Source organism: Pholcus phalangioides, unplaced genomic scaffold, assembly GCF_987345545.1.
Source record: "Pholcus phalangioides strain wild (caught in Gottingen) unplaced genomic scaffold, Ppha-v1.0 ptg000009l_1, whole genome shotgun sequence".
Taxonomy (NCBI): Eukaryota; Metazoa; Arthropoda; class Arachnida; order Araneae; family Pholcidae; genus Pholcus; species Pholcus phalangioides.
The window spans coordinates 48,315,269-48,330,977 of record NW_028301602.1 but is presented as its reverse complement, the minus strand read 5'-3'; the positions used below and the strand labels follow the sequence as shown (position 1 = coordinate 48,330,977).

Genomic DNA, 15,709 nt, shown 5'->3' with positions numbered 1-15,709 from the left:
TATTGTAAACCAAGTTACTTAAAGTCTAAAGATCTATTGTACTTACTTTTTTCATTGTTTAATTTTTTGGTTTGAAATTAAAAATCACTAATAAAAAAGTGTTGTTTTAATACTTACATTTTTTTTCATATGTGGAGCTAATGTAGGATCAATAAAACCCTGAGCTTGCGATGATACAACAAGAATAAGACAAACTACTATGACATGTGGTAGGGATAAGAGTTTCTTGTATGAAACACTGTTGTTAAGACAAATGTCAGGATCTGATTCAGAAAGATACATAATAAGAAAATCAAATTAATCAGTAGGTAATAATAATATTGAAAGTATTCAATCGTTGATAGCATTTCCTTTTTCAGTTTTGACTACTAAATTTCAATAATTTGACATAAGATAGACAAAATCATAGACTTACCAATGACTGTTATAAACAAATAGCAGGACAATTGGCAAGAACTAAAGTATTTACAACCACTAACCACACTGTATACTCATAAATTTACAATTCACACGATGTTTTCATGACAAATAATAAAAGAATTTAAATGACCTGACAAGTTTCACCATGGATGTCATTTTCGAAGGCATCACAATAAGACATAATTGTCAATCTAATACACCCAAATGTGTGTTGCTTTCCTCTTATTCTGTCCTACTTGACAGTCATCCTGATCCTACAATTGGATAGTTTGGATTTGGCTATTTATTTAGTGACCACCTAGTTGGTGCAAACATTTCATGGAAAGTCAAAAACATTTCTTTTACAGTCAGCCAAAAAAAATATCATATGACAATGGAATTGTTAGCATCGATTTCATATCATTTACTAACATATTCTTAAAGATATTAACCTTCATCTAAATCCAGAAGATATTTGGATTTTACTCTCTGTACAATTCTGCCCAGAGAAATTAAAATTACGATTTTTATTCCAATAATGAGAAGCAATGCCCAACTTTTCCACTTTCTGGTTGATCATTGGCATGCCTCTTTACTATGCAACATATTACCCGAAGACAACAGCCTTCCACTTCAGACAGACAGCAGAACATTTGCGAATACCTTGGATTGAGTGCATCCTGAAGCGGGGGGAATCAAAACACAAAATACTTAGACTGGTCCAATTTCTTAGAATAGCACCATGGGGATATTAGGGTCACAGTCCGGGAATCAGAACCTGATACGAGATTCAATAGAATAAGATGTCAAGTGTACCCAGACAGCAACCTCATACATCTGTTCAGAGAGGAACAGCAGCATGATTGGAACAACCCTGCTGCAGATTGATTCAGTTACCAATAGGAGGCCGCAAATTAAACCAGATTCATCACAAAGTAGTAAATGAAAATTCCTGAAAAGAAGCTGATCAAATTATATTGATTATCAAGAACTTATTACAGATTATAAAGATTTATGTGATTTACAACTATGATTTATTTACCTACATTATCATTTTTGCAATCAAAAATTTTTACACTTGTTTACTGGCGATGTGCATGAATAGACTACGCAACTACCCATTCATATACAGTAGAAGTCAAGTATAACGACAGCTCACAATCACAGGAAAAATTATCATTTTAACAGACTTCTCATTACAAGCAGATGTTTTTGTCACATTAGCTCTTTGACAATCACTTTAAAATCCCTCATTACATCAAGACTGTCATTATAAGTCATACTTATTATAACCAGGGTGGGTTGTCAAATTTGCTCCCCCAGGTAGATACCCATTCCCCCCCCCCCCCCCCGGGCTGAGTTTTTTGGGAAAAATTGTTTTTTTTTTTAGGAAAATAGTTTGTTATTGAAGAAAATGTGTTGCTTTCAGGTTAAAATTTTATTTTAGATCCTGAGATTTTGGGTTCTATTAAAAAAACTTTATGGCTCTGGTTACATAGCTAAAGGTTCTATTTTTGATGGATCAGGACACTTTTGAATACATTTTCTGCAGTGTTTGAAAAATTTGGAGAAAAAAAATTCAGGCACCATCCTGACTTCATAGAATTTTCATTATCCAAGTTCATTTGTTTTACCACAAATAATTTTCTTGCTGCAGTTCTGCATACAAGTCAAGGTTCAGATACAATTATGCAGAAGTGGGTGTGTTTATGTGTGAACAATTATTCCCTTGTTGTATAGTCAATTTTATTAATGAAATACATGGTTTAACGTGCACCAACAATGTATATTTAGACATAATATAAGATGTACACATAAATGATGTACATACATGTTTAATTACATAGTTTGAGGTTGCGGAAAAAATAAATTCAATTTTCCTCCCATTTCACAAAAAACCAGCCCAGGCTGTAAGTGAACAATTATTCCCTTATTGTATGGTCAATTTTATTAATCAAACACATAGTTTGTGAACCAAAAATGTATATTTATACATAATGTAAGATGTACATACATGTTTAAATCAGATATGTTCAGGTTGTGGAAATAAAAAGTTAAATTTTTCCCAAAAAATACGGGTGTTTTAGAAAAACACACCTCCAGACCCCAACCATGGCTCCTGCTCTGTCCCCAAGAAAAACACACCCGAGCTGGGTTTTTTACAACCCTGATTATACCACTTTTACTATATATTTTGTTCAAACTAGAATAAATGGTTAGGTTTCCCGGAGGCACCCGAGTCCCCTGAGACAATGTGCTTACATCACCTAGCTTGACAGAGCTCTCTTCCTATCACTACCACTTTCTGGTTATTAATCATATGATCACTTTTGTCACACCACTGTCATTTTCTGCACACAAGGGCTAATCAGACATGGACCTACAATTTATAGCTGATTCTACACAGCAGGCTTGTTTTTATACTCTTCGAGAGGTTGGTGCACTAACCCCTCGATGTGGAACTTCCTGCAGTGGTAATTTTTTCTGCAGTCATGTCACCATTTCTGTTGTACCCCTGCGTCAGGAGTTTTCTGACAAGGACGAACTGGGTATCGAACTCGCGACACCTCTAAACATCCTTCGGTACTTTAAGCGAGTATCTTATCGACCTGGGCTACCGCACCCCCTTTCTGGTTATTAACATATCTCAGATGTTCATTGAATCTCTGTTTAATAGATCTTTTGGTTAGTCCAATATATCATTTTGGATAGTATTTATAAAGAATATAATAAATTTCCCCCTTCTCTGTTAAATGAAAGAGGATCCTTTGGGGGGGGGGGGGGGTCTTAGCTTCAACTTTTTTGTTGGCATATTACTTAGCGTGTTGTTTATTTTTGGGTATATTCTGCGGTGTTCACTTTTTTTTTCTAGCACACGTTGGATTCCGAGATAAGTGTTTTTTTTATTATTATTATATTGCTCTCAATTTTTTAAATTTTTATTGTGTATTTTCGATCGACTTAAATTTTTTTTTCTCGTTCGCATTTCATTTTCATTGTCGTTTTGCCAGGTTTGTGTTTTCTCGCTTCTTTGATTTAAATTCGTAGGTTTTTTGGACGTTAGTGTTAGCAAACATTCTATACTTTTTTCCCCGGGTACTCTCAATAATTTTGTTTTTCCTTCCACTTGTGCCTATTGTTGTAGTGTTAGTGATTTGAGATAGTTAGCTAATTCTAATAAGTATAAATTGTACTTTGTAGCTTAATTAACTTTTTTTAGAGTGTGTTGTATTCTTTATATACATATTTATTTTATTCTTCGTGATTTAGTGTTGAGCACCTGAGTAATTTTTTCGTACAATCTCTTACGCATATTTCACATATTTGCATTATTTTAATTTCCTGTTAACGTTTTTCATTTTCCTATTTTTAATTATTATTATCATCTAGCTTTTGCAATAGTGTTAGTATGCCTCGACCTCGACTAGTGTTGTGTAGAGCTTGCGACGGGAGGTTTCCCTGGTCTAGGGGTATAGTAGCTGATAGTTTCAATTGTAAAGGGTGCTTGGATAAGAAAAGGCTGGAACTCGAGGTCGAAGCTTTACGGGAAAAAGTTAGGGTGCTAGAGGGCCCGGTTATTACGGAGCCTCTGGTCGTCGAGCCACCTGTTGATGAAGAAGCAATCTCCATGAACAACGACAGTTTAGAGGACGAATGGGTAGATGTGGATGAGGTAGAGGGGGATAGTGATAGGGGTTTAATCATCGGCGATTCTATGGTTAGGGAACTTGGGAACCGAGTGTGTAGGGATTTTCAGGGTTTTGAGCGCTGTTGTCTTCCTGGTGGGGGGCGGGGGAGATTGGCAACGTTCGAGACGTTTTTCATCGCCGAAAGTTGCCCTTGCGGGTGATTCTGTGGGTGGGAACGAATCAGGTAGGAGCGAATATTAGCGAGTCTCTGTCAGAGTACCGGGATTTACTATTATCCGCTAGGGAGGGGGGATCAGATGTGACAGTGATTCCAGTGCTGCCAAGGGGCAGTAGGCGGCATAGGAGTAGGATCCACCAATTCAATATAGGTTTGAAGGACATTTGCTCCTCACTTGGGGTCACATTCTTGGAGCTTTCCACATTTACCGATAGGTGGCTTCGTTCGGATGGGATCCATCTAAATAAGAGGGGGGTCTGGGAGGTTTACGATAGTCTTAGGTCAGGTTTTTTTACTCCCAGACCATGTAGGCGGGAATGCGGGTTAGTTAATGATAATCACAACAGTACTGACGGGGAATTACCCACCTCTGACTTGGATGGCTTCTCGATTGACACTAAATCACCGGGCAAATTAAAATGTGTGTTAATAAATGCCAGGAGCTTGGGTAATAAGAAAGATTTTTTAGAAACTATGATGGTTGTGGAGGGCCTGGATCGTATAGGAATTACAGAATCTTGGGCAAACGGTGGGGATGAATCTTTCTTACACATCTCGGGATATGATACTTTTTTGAGAAATAGATCTGATAGGAAAGGGGGTGGAGTGTTGATATACGTGAAATCCTGTTTGAAGGCTAGAGAGTGTAACGTGCAGAGAAGTGATATTGAAACTATGTAAGTTGAGCTTGAGAACAAAAGACGTCATAAACGTATTGTTGGGGTTTGTTACAATCCACCGAATAGGGATCAAAACTACATCGCCAAATTGCATGATGAAATTTCCTACATGTGTAAGTGAAAGAGGGTTCTCATACTAGGGGATTTCAATTACCCAGGTATTGATTGGGAGAACCTTTCATCTGGAAATCAGAATGAAAGAGACTTTCTTAAGTTGGTGCTTGAAAATTTTTTGTATCATCATGTATCAGAAGCCACTAGGGGTACTGCTATTTTGGATTTAGTTCTTACTAGTTCTGAGGATCTAGTTGAACATGTTTTGGTGGGGTAAGAGTTTTCTTCCAGTGATCATCGTATCGTCAGATTTCACGGTAACTTTTCCTCGGGTAAGGTTGATAATAAAAGACTGGTTCCTTGTTTCGGAGAACTAACTTTGATGTTTTCAGAGGAAGGTTAGCGGAAGTTTTCAAAGACCGGTTGGAATCAGTAGGGGTGATAAGTCAATGGGAAGAATTTAGTACGAAGCTGTCCTCTGTTTTGCACGACGTCATACCCTTTGTTCGAAAAAGCGTATTTGTACATCGCACCCTCTATGGTTCATGGATAGTGTGAATAACCTTTATCTTGAAAAGAAAAGAGCATTCAGAGAGTATGAAAGTGGACAAGGTGACCTATCATTGGTTACATTGATAAAATAAGACTGTTTAAGAAAGCGATAAGGGATAGTAAAAATGAAGTTGAATCTAAGTTGGCAGATAACATTGGCTCTGACCCAAAATCATTTTTTCGATACTTCAATAATGGATGTTAGGGAACAGTTGGCCTACTCTCGATAGGAGGCTCTAGGGTAGAGAGCAATGTAGGCATGTGTAGTGCTTTCAATGACTTTTTCACGTCGGTTTTTAATGGAGATAATGATATTCGATATACAGGTGTTGCATGGGGTAATAAAACCCTCAACGATATTCAAGTAGAAGACGTGGAGGTCCTAAATCTTCTAAGAAATGTATGTGCAAGCAAAGCACCAGGACCAGATGATATGTATCCCAGGGTCCTCAGGGAATGTGCTAATGAATTGTTGGGGCCAGTCGCACAGATAAACAGGAGTAGTGTTGCTGAGGGTATCGTCCCAAGAGATTGGAAACTTGCTAACGTTGTTCCGATATTTAAGAAGGGTAGTAAAGAAGCGGTGTCAAATTATCGTCCAGTGAGTTTGACGAGCTCCCTCTCGAAAATTTTGGAAACTATCATCAAAAGGCAGTTTGTGAAGTGGATAGACAAGAATAATGTATTGTCGGATAATCAGCATGGGTTCAGGAAGGGGAAATCATGTGTAACTAACCTCCTTTGCTTCTATGATCATATGACTAAGGCTTTGGGTAAGGCTTTGGCCCCATACTTTTTTCACTTCTTATCGATAAACTCGATCCGGGTATCGATGGGATTACTAGCAAATTCGCAGATGATGTGAAGCTAATGGGGGTAATCGGGAATGAAAGCAATAGGGAGTTGCTCCAGACCAACTTAAACAAGATTGCAGCATGGGCAAATGAATGGAGCATGACTTTTAGCGTTGATAAGTGCATGGTCGCTCATTTTGGTTCGAACAACCCACGGTTCTCTTACGAGTTGAATGGTGTCACTATCCCGGATGCAACTAGGGTCACCGACTTGGGAATTCTCATTGACGAGCGACTTAAGTTTTCTGAACATTGTTCAGCGGTGGTCAAAAAAGTGAATAGAATGCTTGGTCTCATTTTCAAAGAAGTCTCTTCGCATTCTCCTAAAGTCATTCTTCCGCTTTTCCGAGGCTTAGTTTGTCCTGGACTGGAGTATGCTGTAAGGTTTTGGAGACCATACCTACAGAGGGACATAGACTTGGTTGAAGGGGTGCAGAGAAGAGCTACGCATGTCCTTATTGGCACACAGGGCTTGAGTTATGAAGAGAGACTTCATTTTTTGAATATGTTTACATTGGATGAATGCAGGTGTCGAGGAGATATGATCGAAGTGTTCAAAATTTTCAATGGGATGGATAGGATGGACCATGAACTTTTAGTACACCGCCAATCGACTGCTTTTACAAGGGGACACCAGTATCGATTGGTGAGGGACAGTGCAAGGTTATGGTGTCGCAAGGAATTTTTCTCTGATAGGGTTGTTAATAAATGGAACAGCTTACCCCCGGAGGTAGTAAATTGTAATACAATTGACACGTTTAAAAAGAAATACAATAAACATGTTGGGGTAAATCAAGAAGCTATCCATTCTTAGAATAAGACAACCATAAATATTCTTTATAAGCGTTGTATAATATTTTATCACGTGTATATATTGTTTAGAATTTTTGTTAATTGTATTTTTAATTGGGTTGGTGTATTTTTTAAATATATGACATCCATATTTTTATGGGCATCTTGTTCTCAGCCACCTCGTTGGGCATTTTGCCTGTTGTGGCGTTGTATTTGTATATCCACAACAGAAAATTCAAAATGTTATAACAGTGGTTTAATTTTAGGTGTTAAATTTCGATCAAATGGAAAAACAAAAATTTCAAAATTGTTCTTTCATTGAGGGTTGGGATGACTGTCCAATGGAATATGAGGAAAACAAAGAACGTTTTGTTACCGATTAACATCTAGGCGTGCTTACATGCATCAGGTTATTTAAATTATTTTTTTATTTGTCTTAAAAACATTGTTCAAATTATAAATTTATTAGTATTTTAAGCAAAGATCACAAAGAGCCATTTTCACTTCCAATTTGAAAGACAGTATTATGAAAGCATAATATATATTGTTCCGGATAATTTCTCAGAAGTCCTTGAAATGAGCAGAGGATGAAACAAAAGGCAGGATGTCACAGATTTATTCACAGAACAGCTATCAACAGATATTTATAAGCAGCAATTTCACGAAAACACACTATTCAGAGAGAGCAGCCTTCAAATAAAAGTTCTCGCATCGAGGATAAAGTCCAACAACTGACTTCTTCTAGTGGCATAGCTTTTACAAACACCGGAGGAGCTTCCAGAATTTTTATTATTATTTTTTACAAATCTTTACGCTTTTCTTTTGGCATAGCATCTGAGCTGTCTAATTTGGTGAGCTTTACAGAAATACGTGCTACAGATTATTTACAGGTGAAAGATGGCATAATAAATTATAAATAATTCACTGTTTACATAATTTTCGTAACAATGTCAATACATAATATAAGTACACCTAAGACACTAATAAATATATTAGAAATGCACACAAATGTATAACACTCTCCAATATGCACTGTTAGAAATTCCTCAGAGGAATATTTACAAGGTGCATATGAGGTTCAGCAGTTGTCTAACTAAGAAAACTTCAGTAAGACTCCAATAGTAGACAATACTCTCACCTTGTACATCTCTCATCAAAATCCAACAAACGGGAACAGTGATTACAACAAAAACCCCCAGAGTATAGAAAGGCACTCCAAATCCTCCAATCTAAAAATTATAAAATAGAAAGGAAAAAAAAAGTAGCTATCTCAAAAATACTATAACAATGCAGACTTATGAATTAGGGGCCGTTCAAGTATTATGTCAGCAACTTTTTATCCATTTTTGACCCCCCTTCCCTCTTTTCAGCAAAAGTCAGCAAATCTCTGACCCCCCAGCAAAATTTCGTCAGCACTGCCGCCTACCTCCTAATGCATATTGGTGGGATCAGAAACGTATGCAGGAGGGACATAGGGAACTTTTGCGTACCCCTATGAAGTGGTAAAAAATAAAAATTTTGAAAGAAAATTTGTAATTTATAATCGATTTCTGTTAATTTCAATGCTATTTGAAGGGTAAGAACTCAAAATTTCTCTTTAAGAAATTCATTGCGACCCACCTTTTAAGCCATATATGATAAACCCTTGACCTGCGGACCAAATGTGGCGCTGAAGGTTATCTGATGTGGCTTGCCCCCTCAAACCCAATTTTGTAAAAATGAACTAAGTGGCACATTTACAGATCGCTTAAATGACCCGGGGCACAATTCCTGAGCATTTAAGTGGCCCATGGCACATTTTCAGATCACTGAAATAGGCCTGTGGCACATTTAGAGATCCCTTGATTGACATGAGACAAAATTTTAGAGCACTTAAACGGCACCTCAGTGCAGTTCTACATCTTACAAGTTATCCATGGAACATTCCCAGATTACTTAAGTAATCCATGGCATAATTCTGTGGTGTTTGGTCAGAATATGATAACTCCAAAATCACATTTTTGAGATATAAGCATTTTCATTGTCATTTAAAAATTAAAAATAAAGCATACACACAAATACAAATGAAAATATCATACATCAGAACATTGTTTAGCCATACGCACTTATTTGTGCAATTTATCTCACTTCTTATTAATTATAATTATCAATTATAATTAGTTAGATCAAAAAGCAATTTTTTTGGAGATATCATGTTCTGACCAAACACCACAAAATTACGGATCACTTGAGTGATATATTGCACAGTTTCAGAGCACTTATATAAGCGGCCCGGAAACATTTCCATAGCACTTAAGCAGCCTGGACACATTTCCATAGCACTTGAAGGATCCGTGAAACGTTTAGAGATAGCTGAAGTGGCTCTGTAAGAGATTTATCATTAGAGAGAGTGTTAGTTCAGGTGCCCACAAACTAGAGAAAGATTTTTCACGTTTTTGGCGCATCGAGTAAAATGCCATTAGGAATTTTATAGTATGTATGTATGTCTGTTTTTTATATAAATCTAAAGTTTTAAGCCGATCGTCGCCAGATTTTTCACATATACCAAACAAGACCGGGAATATACCGTAGGTTACTTTAAAAGTTCATCAGAGCTGGGCCAATGCCTGAAATGGGCGAAAAACTGTCGGACAACAATGGTTTTTGAGCCGCAACAATCACTTTTGGCATGTTTACTTTGGTTACCATGGTTCCCAACAATGCATTTCAGACGTGTATATGCCTTTACAATGGTTTGTCACATCTTTAATGCTGCCATTATAACAGTTTATTCTTTTATAATGGTTTGCCACTTTTCCAATTCTCTCAGTCATTGAAGAAAACCCAGGAAGTGCTGGGTATTGCTGCAAGCCTATATACAGGGGTTCTTGTAAGCGCTAATGTGGCCTTTATCTCATCAACAGCCCATCCTAGAGGTATAGTTTCAATTTAAAAAAAATGCTTAAAAAACATTTGAATAATATTCGCTGCACAAGCTGGATGTATGACATCACTAACAGAGAACAGCAACTACGACAACGAAACTGAGAAAAAAAATATTCACCGCCAGCTGAGAAACTCAATTCTTGCCTCAAATCATCAACACTCTCGCATGAAGTTAAAAAATTATCATTATCCACCTACATGCGAGTTTAACTGCAAAATGACTCAGCGTTGCTATCATTTTCACATCAGTTGATCAAACTTGGCAATGGAAGAATTCCCGTAGACCCAGGTACTGGACTGATTACGTTCCCAAATGGATTTTGTCAGTTGTTAAACTCAGTTCAAGAACTTGCAAGCAATCTTCCCACATATTCAACAAAATCACCAAAACCATGAGTGGCTTTGTGAGAGAGCGATTCTGGCACCGAAAAATGACAGTGTGAACAAGATCAACGAAAAAATCCTAAAAATGATTCCGGGAGACTCCACATTTTACAAATCGGTTGACACTGTCACAGACACAGCGCAGATAGTTCTGTGGCGACGAATATTCCTCGAGATGGCAGTCGTGTTGCGCGCCCTCTTCGGCTCTACTAGCTAAAACGCGCTCATGTTTCTGACCAATGTTCTCGAATATACTGTATAATATTGTAGAGTCCTCTTCTTGTTGTTGTATCAGTCGGTCGCTTAATTCTCGCTCTCAAAGTTAATTAAATAAATGTTAATTATTTGTTAACTCTCGATCATGTTATTACATCACGGAATAAAACATCAAATAGCTGAACCAACTAGCTAAACTGGTGACAACCGGCCGTTGCAATATGGATATTATCGCACCTGCTTCACTTTCGTTTATCAGCACCATGTGGTCTTCTCATTAGCACGGATTTTTGCCGCTAATATTTTTCAGGTAGGCGAAACTTTTATTTTACATTCAACAATTTAGTGAACTGAACTGCTCTTAATCGATCATGGCAAATCCGAATGTACAACAGGATCAATCATTTCAGGCTGATGTCAACGCACGTGCTTTCGATTTGTGCCATGTCGTTTCAAGGAAACTCCATTCTGGGAAACGGATCCTGCCGTGTGGTTTGCACAAGTGGAGTCACAATTTTTAGTTTCTGGCATCTCTAATGACTTAACAAAATTCTATTCTGTGGTCGCGTCATTAGATTCAAATGTTTTGAAATGTGTCCGTGACATTATCGTTCAGCCACCCACCACTGATGCCTATAACATGCTCAAAAAATGCGTGCTTGCATATTTCAAGCAATCGGAAAGTTCACGACTTCGATTATTGTTCAACGATTTGCATTTAGGTGATCAACGTCCATCACAATTACTTTGTGAAATGGAAAGTCTCAATGGTGGAAAACTAAACGAAAGTGCACTCTGCACGTTGTGGACCCAACGGTTACCCTCGCATGTGCAGCAGATTCTCAGTGCTTGTAGTGATGAATCTACAAATATTCGGAAGCTTGCTCCAATCGCCGCTAAAGTCTGTGAGGTATCCAGAAACAGTACAGTAGTCGCGACTGTTGATTCTCATTCCGAGGTCAGCACCCTCCGTACAGAAATTGCCGAACTGAAAAATGCTTTTCAACAGTTTAGCAGCAGCAATTCATCTCATTCGAGTCACAGCCGCACTCGCTTTCGCAACCGTTCCAGAAACCGATCCCGATCCAGTCCACGTTCTGAAGGACTGTGTTGGTACCACAACAATTTCGGCGAGAAGGCTCGCAAGTGTGTCACTCCTTGCAACTGGTCTACGGGAAACTAGTCGGTGCAGCTGCTTCGTCGGCGGCAAGCTGTGGTACAACAAGCCGACTTTTCGTCTTCAAACGCAAAACTCGAACACGATTTCTAGTGGACAGCGGTGCAGTTATTAGTTGCTTTCCCAAATGGCTAACCTCCTCAAAATGACTTCCTATGGAATTCAAGCTGTATGCAGCGAACGGGTCTGAAATCCAGACTTACAGTAAGCTCAGACTAGAACTTGATTTTGGGTTGAGTCGAATATTTACATGGAATTTCGTTATTGCCGATATTTCTACCGCAATTTTGGGCGTCGATTTTCTTGAACGATTCGACTTACTAGTCGACGTCAAAAATAAGTGTATTCCCGATAACGAAACATCCTTATCAGCGGTATGTTTATTTGCTGAATGCCCACATAGGAGTTTATCTATTGTCAATGGGAAATCACAGTATGATACCATTGTAGGTAAATTTCCCCAATTATTGGGCTCTAATCCCCAAATCAAGCCAGGTTATGACATGCCGAGTCACTGTATAGAAACAACCGGACCTCCCATATTTTCGAAACCGAGGCGACTCAATCCCGAAAAACTCGCTGCTTTGAAAACCAAATTTCAAATGCTCATGAATCAAGGTATTTTGAAGCCATCAAAAAGCCCATGGGCCAGCCCCATTCATTTTGTGCAAAAGAAAGACATTACTTGACGCATATGTGGGGATTTCAGAGCGCTCAATAAAGTTACCATAGCTGATAAGTACCCGCTCCCCCATATCCACGACTTCATACTGGGATTGCGAGGAAAGAAGATATTTTCAAAAGTTGACCTCGTCAGGGCTTATCAGCAGATACCCATCGAGCCCAAGGACATTCAAAAAACCGCTGTAACTACACCAATTGGATTGCTCGAATTTCTGAAGATACCATATGGTCTCTGAAATGCTGGAAGCACATTTCAACGTTTTGTTGACAACATTCTTTGCGATCTTGATTTTTGTTTCGCTTATTTGGACGATATCTTCATCTTTTCTGAGGATGACTCTTCCCATAAGCAACATTTAGAGACGCTCTTCCAGAGACTCCAGGACTTTGGACTGGTAATCAACTTGCACAAATGCGTTTTTGGAGTTACCGAAATTTCTTTTTTAGGATTCTTGGTATCAGAAAAAGGAGTTTCTCCCTTACCTGACAAAGTTCGTACCTTAGTTGAGTACCACTTGCCTAAGACCGTTAAAGAACTCAGAAATTTTCTTGCAGTTCCAAATTTCTACCACCGATTTTTGAAGGGCGCTGCAACAAAACAATCTTGTTTATATGCGTAAGCAATAAACGTAATGTAAAATAAAAGAATGACAAAACCCTTATCGACTGGACTGACACTACTAAAGAAGCTTTTAAATCATGCAAACAATTAATTGTTGATGCCACTGCTTTAGCATTCCCAGAGCCCCATGCTCAATTGGTTCTGATGGTCGATGTATCTGACTTTGCAGCAGGCCCTGTATTGCAACAGAAGGTTGAGAAAGGACTTGAACCTCTTGGTTTTTTTTCTAAAAAAGTTATCCCACTCAAACAAAATACAGCATATTTGATCGTGAACTTTTGGCAATTTATTTGGCTGTCAAACACTTCCAACATATGTTAGAAGGCAGACAGGTCATTATTTTCAGCGATCACAAGCCTCTTACATTTGTGTTCAATCAAAAGCTAGAGAAATCATCTGCTCGTCAAACACGGTATCTAGAACTCATTAGTCAGTACACCACTGATATTCGGCACGTATCAGGTGAAGAAAACGTTATTGCTGAAAAATTATCAAGAATCAACGAAATAAAACTATCTGATTCTTTAGACCTAGATTCCATGGCTGCTGATCAACAAAATGATCAGGACTTACAAAATCTGCTAACATCAAACACTAATCTTCAGTTGCGTCTTGTGACTTTCCCTACTGGCAATACACCCATCTATTGTGATGTTTCTAATGGACGTGTTAGACCTTACGTTCCAAGTAACTGGTGCAAGATTGTCTTCGACAAGATCCATAAACTGTCACATCCTTGTGCCAAGGCCACTTTGAAGCTCCTGCAGCAACATTTCATGTGGCAATCCATGAGAAAAGTCTGTTGTGCATGGTGTCGATAGTGCATTTCATGCCGAAAGGTGAAGGTTCAAAAGCACACGCGGCCTCCTCTTGCAGAGTATCCACTTCCATCTGACCGATTTTGCCATGTCCATCTTGACATTGTCGGCCCCCTTCTGCCATCTAATGGGAATTCCCACTTGCTCACTTGCATCGATAGATACACACACTGGCCTGAAGCCGTTCCTATTCCGGATCAAACAGCCGAGACTACGGCTTCAGCGTTCATCAGTTTCTGGGTGTCCCATTATGGCATTCCTGATGTCATCACTACTGACCGGGGCACAATTTTTGAATCTCATCTTTTCCAGCACTTGTCAAGACTACTCTGTGTTCAGCGAATTCGCACTACCTCTTACCATCCTCAAGCCAATGAGATGGTAGAGAGATTTCATCGAACCATGAAAAGTGCTCTGATGGCAGTAGACCCAGTGCATTGGAGCGAGGCTCTGCCTTTGGTGTTGCTATCTCTTCGATCAACAGTTCATGAAGATCTGCAATCATCACCATCTGAACTAGTTTTCGGAACTGTCCTCAGACTTCCCTGAGAACTCATCCAAAGTTCTGACCAACTGCCAGTTCCAGCACCTGTATTCGTCGAGAGGATTCGCCAACACATGTCCAAACTGCGACCAACACCAGCTTCTCACCATGCCAAACAAGCAGTATTCATGTCAAAGGACTTGAAGAATTGTTCTCACGGCTTTCTACGAACTGATGCTGTGAGACGCCCATTGGTTCCGCCATATCAAGGACCATATCATGTCGTATCTAGAGAGTCTAAAAATTTTTGCTTACTAATTAACAATAAGAAAGTTTATGTTTCTATTGATCGGGTAAAGCCTTTTTTTTTTTTTTTTTTTTAACCGAGCACAACTCAGGCCTATTGCCATAGGCAATTTACTACCTAGTGAGTTGTGCCAGAAGTGTAAGTGTGTGTACCTAACTGTCTTAGTGCGTATCTAATGTTGTGTATGATTTTTCAGTGCTGCCATCTATATCTCAGAAGTGAAGTGAGTGATGTGTAGTGACTGAATATTTGTACTGTTTGTAGGCCTGTTGCTCTCTGTGGCGAGACTTTTTAACGGGGAGATCGGCTCGCATTTGCACCTCGAAGTTGGGAACCACAGAAAACCAACTTCAGCCGACCACCACTGTGGTGACAGTGGGGCTCGAACCCAGGTCCCCGCAATGCGAGTCCGTTACTATGACCACTCGACCACCACAGTGTCAGGTAAAGCCTGCATATATCCAGCAAGAAGCCAACACGTCTTCCTTTCCCAGTGTTGTTAATGTGCCCATACCTAATGCATGTAACACAAAATCTGGCCGCAAAATTAAGTCCGTAGTCCGTTTTCAGGTGGGAGTTTAATCTATGGGGGGAGTATTGTGGCGACGAATATTCCTGGAGATGGCAATCATGTCCCACGCGCCCTCTTCGGCTCTACTAGCTAAAATGTGCTCACGTTTCTGACCAATGTTCTCGAATATACTGTATAATATTGTAGAGTCTTCTTGTTGTTGTTGTATCAGTCGGTCGCTTAATTCTCGCTCTCAAAGTTAATTAAATAAATGTTAATTATTTGTTAACTCTCGATCATGTTATTAGATCACGGAATAAAACATCAAATAGCTGAACCAACTAGCTAAAGTTCTGTATCATGCAGAATTCCTGAACTCTTTG

The 15,709-nt window shown here is 38.9% G+C and overlaps 1 protein-coding gene across 3 annotated transcripts in view; it reads right to left on the bottom strand.

Moving 5' to 3' along the window:
* The window catches only part of LOC149083237 (MFS-type transporter SLC18B1-like), a 201,983-nt gene that overhangs the window by 119,731 nt on the left and 66,543 nt on the right, over positions 1-15,709 (bottom strand). For all 3 annotated transcript variants that reach the window (XR_016193225.1, XM_089236451.1, XM_089236452.1), the window contains exons 7-8: positions 8,337-8,427; positions 118-263 (exon numbers count right to left, since the gene is read on the bottom strand). Coding sequence is in view for 2 of the 3 variants with exons in the window: in XM_089236451.1 (XP_089092577.1) it covers positions 118-263; positions 8,337-8,427 (237 nt within the window). In the remaining variant the exon portion in view is untranslated. The remainder of the gene's footprint in view (positions 1-117; positions 264-8,336; positions 8,428-15,709) is intronic.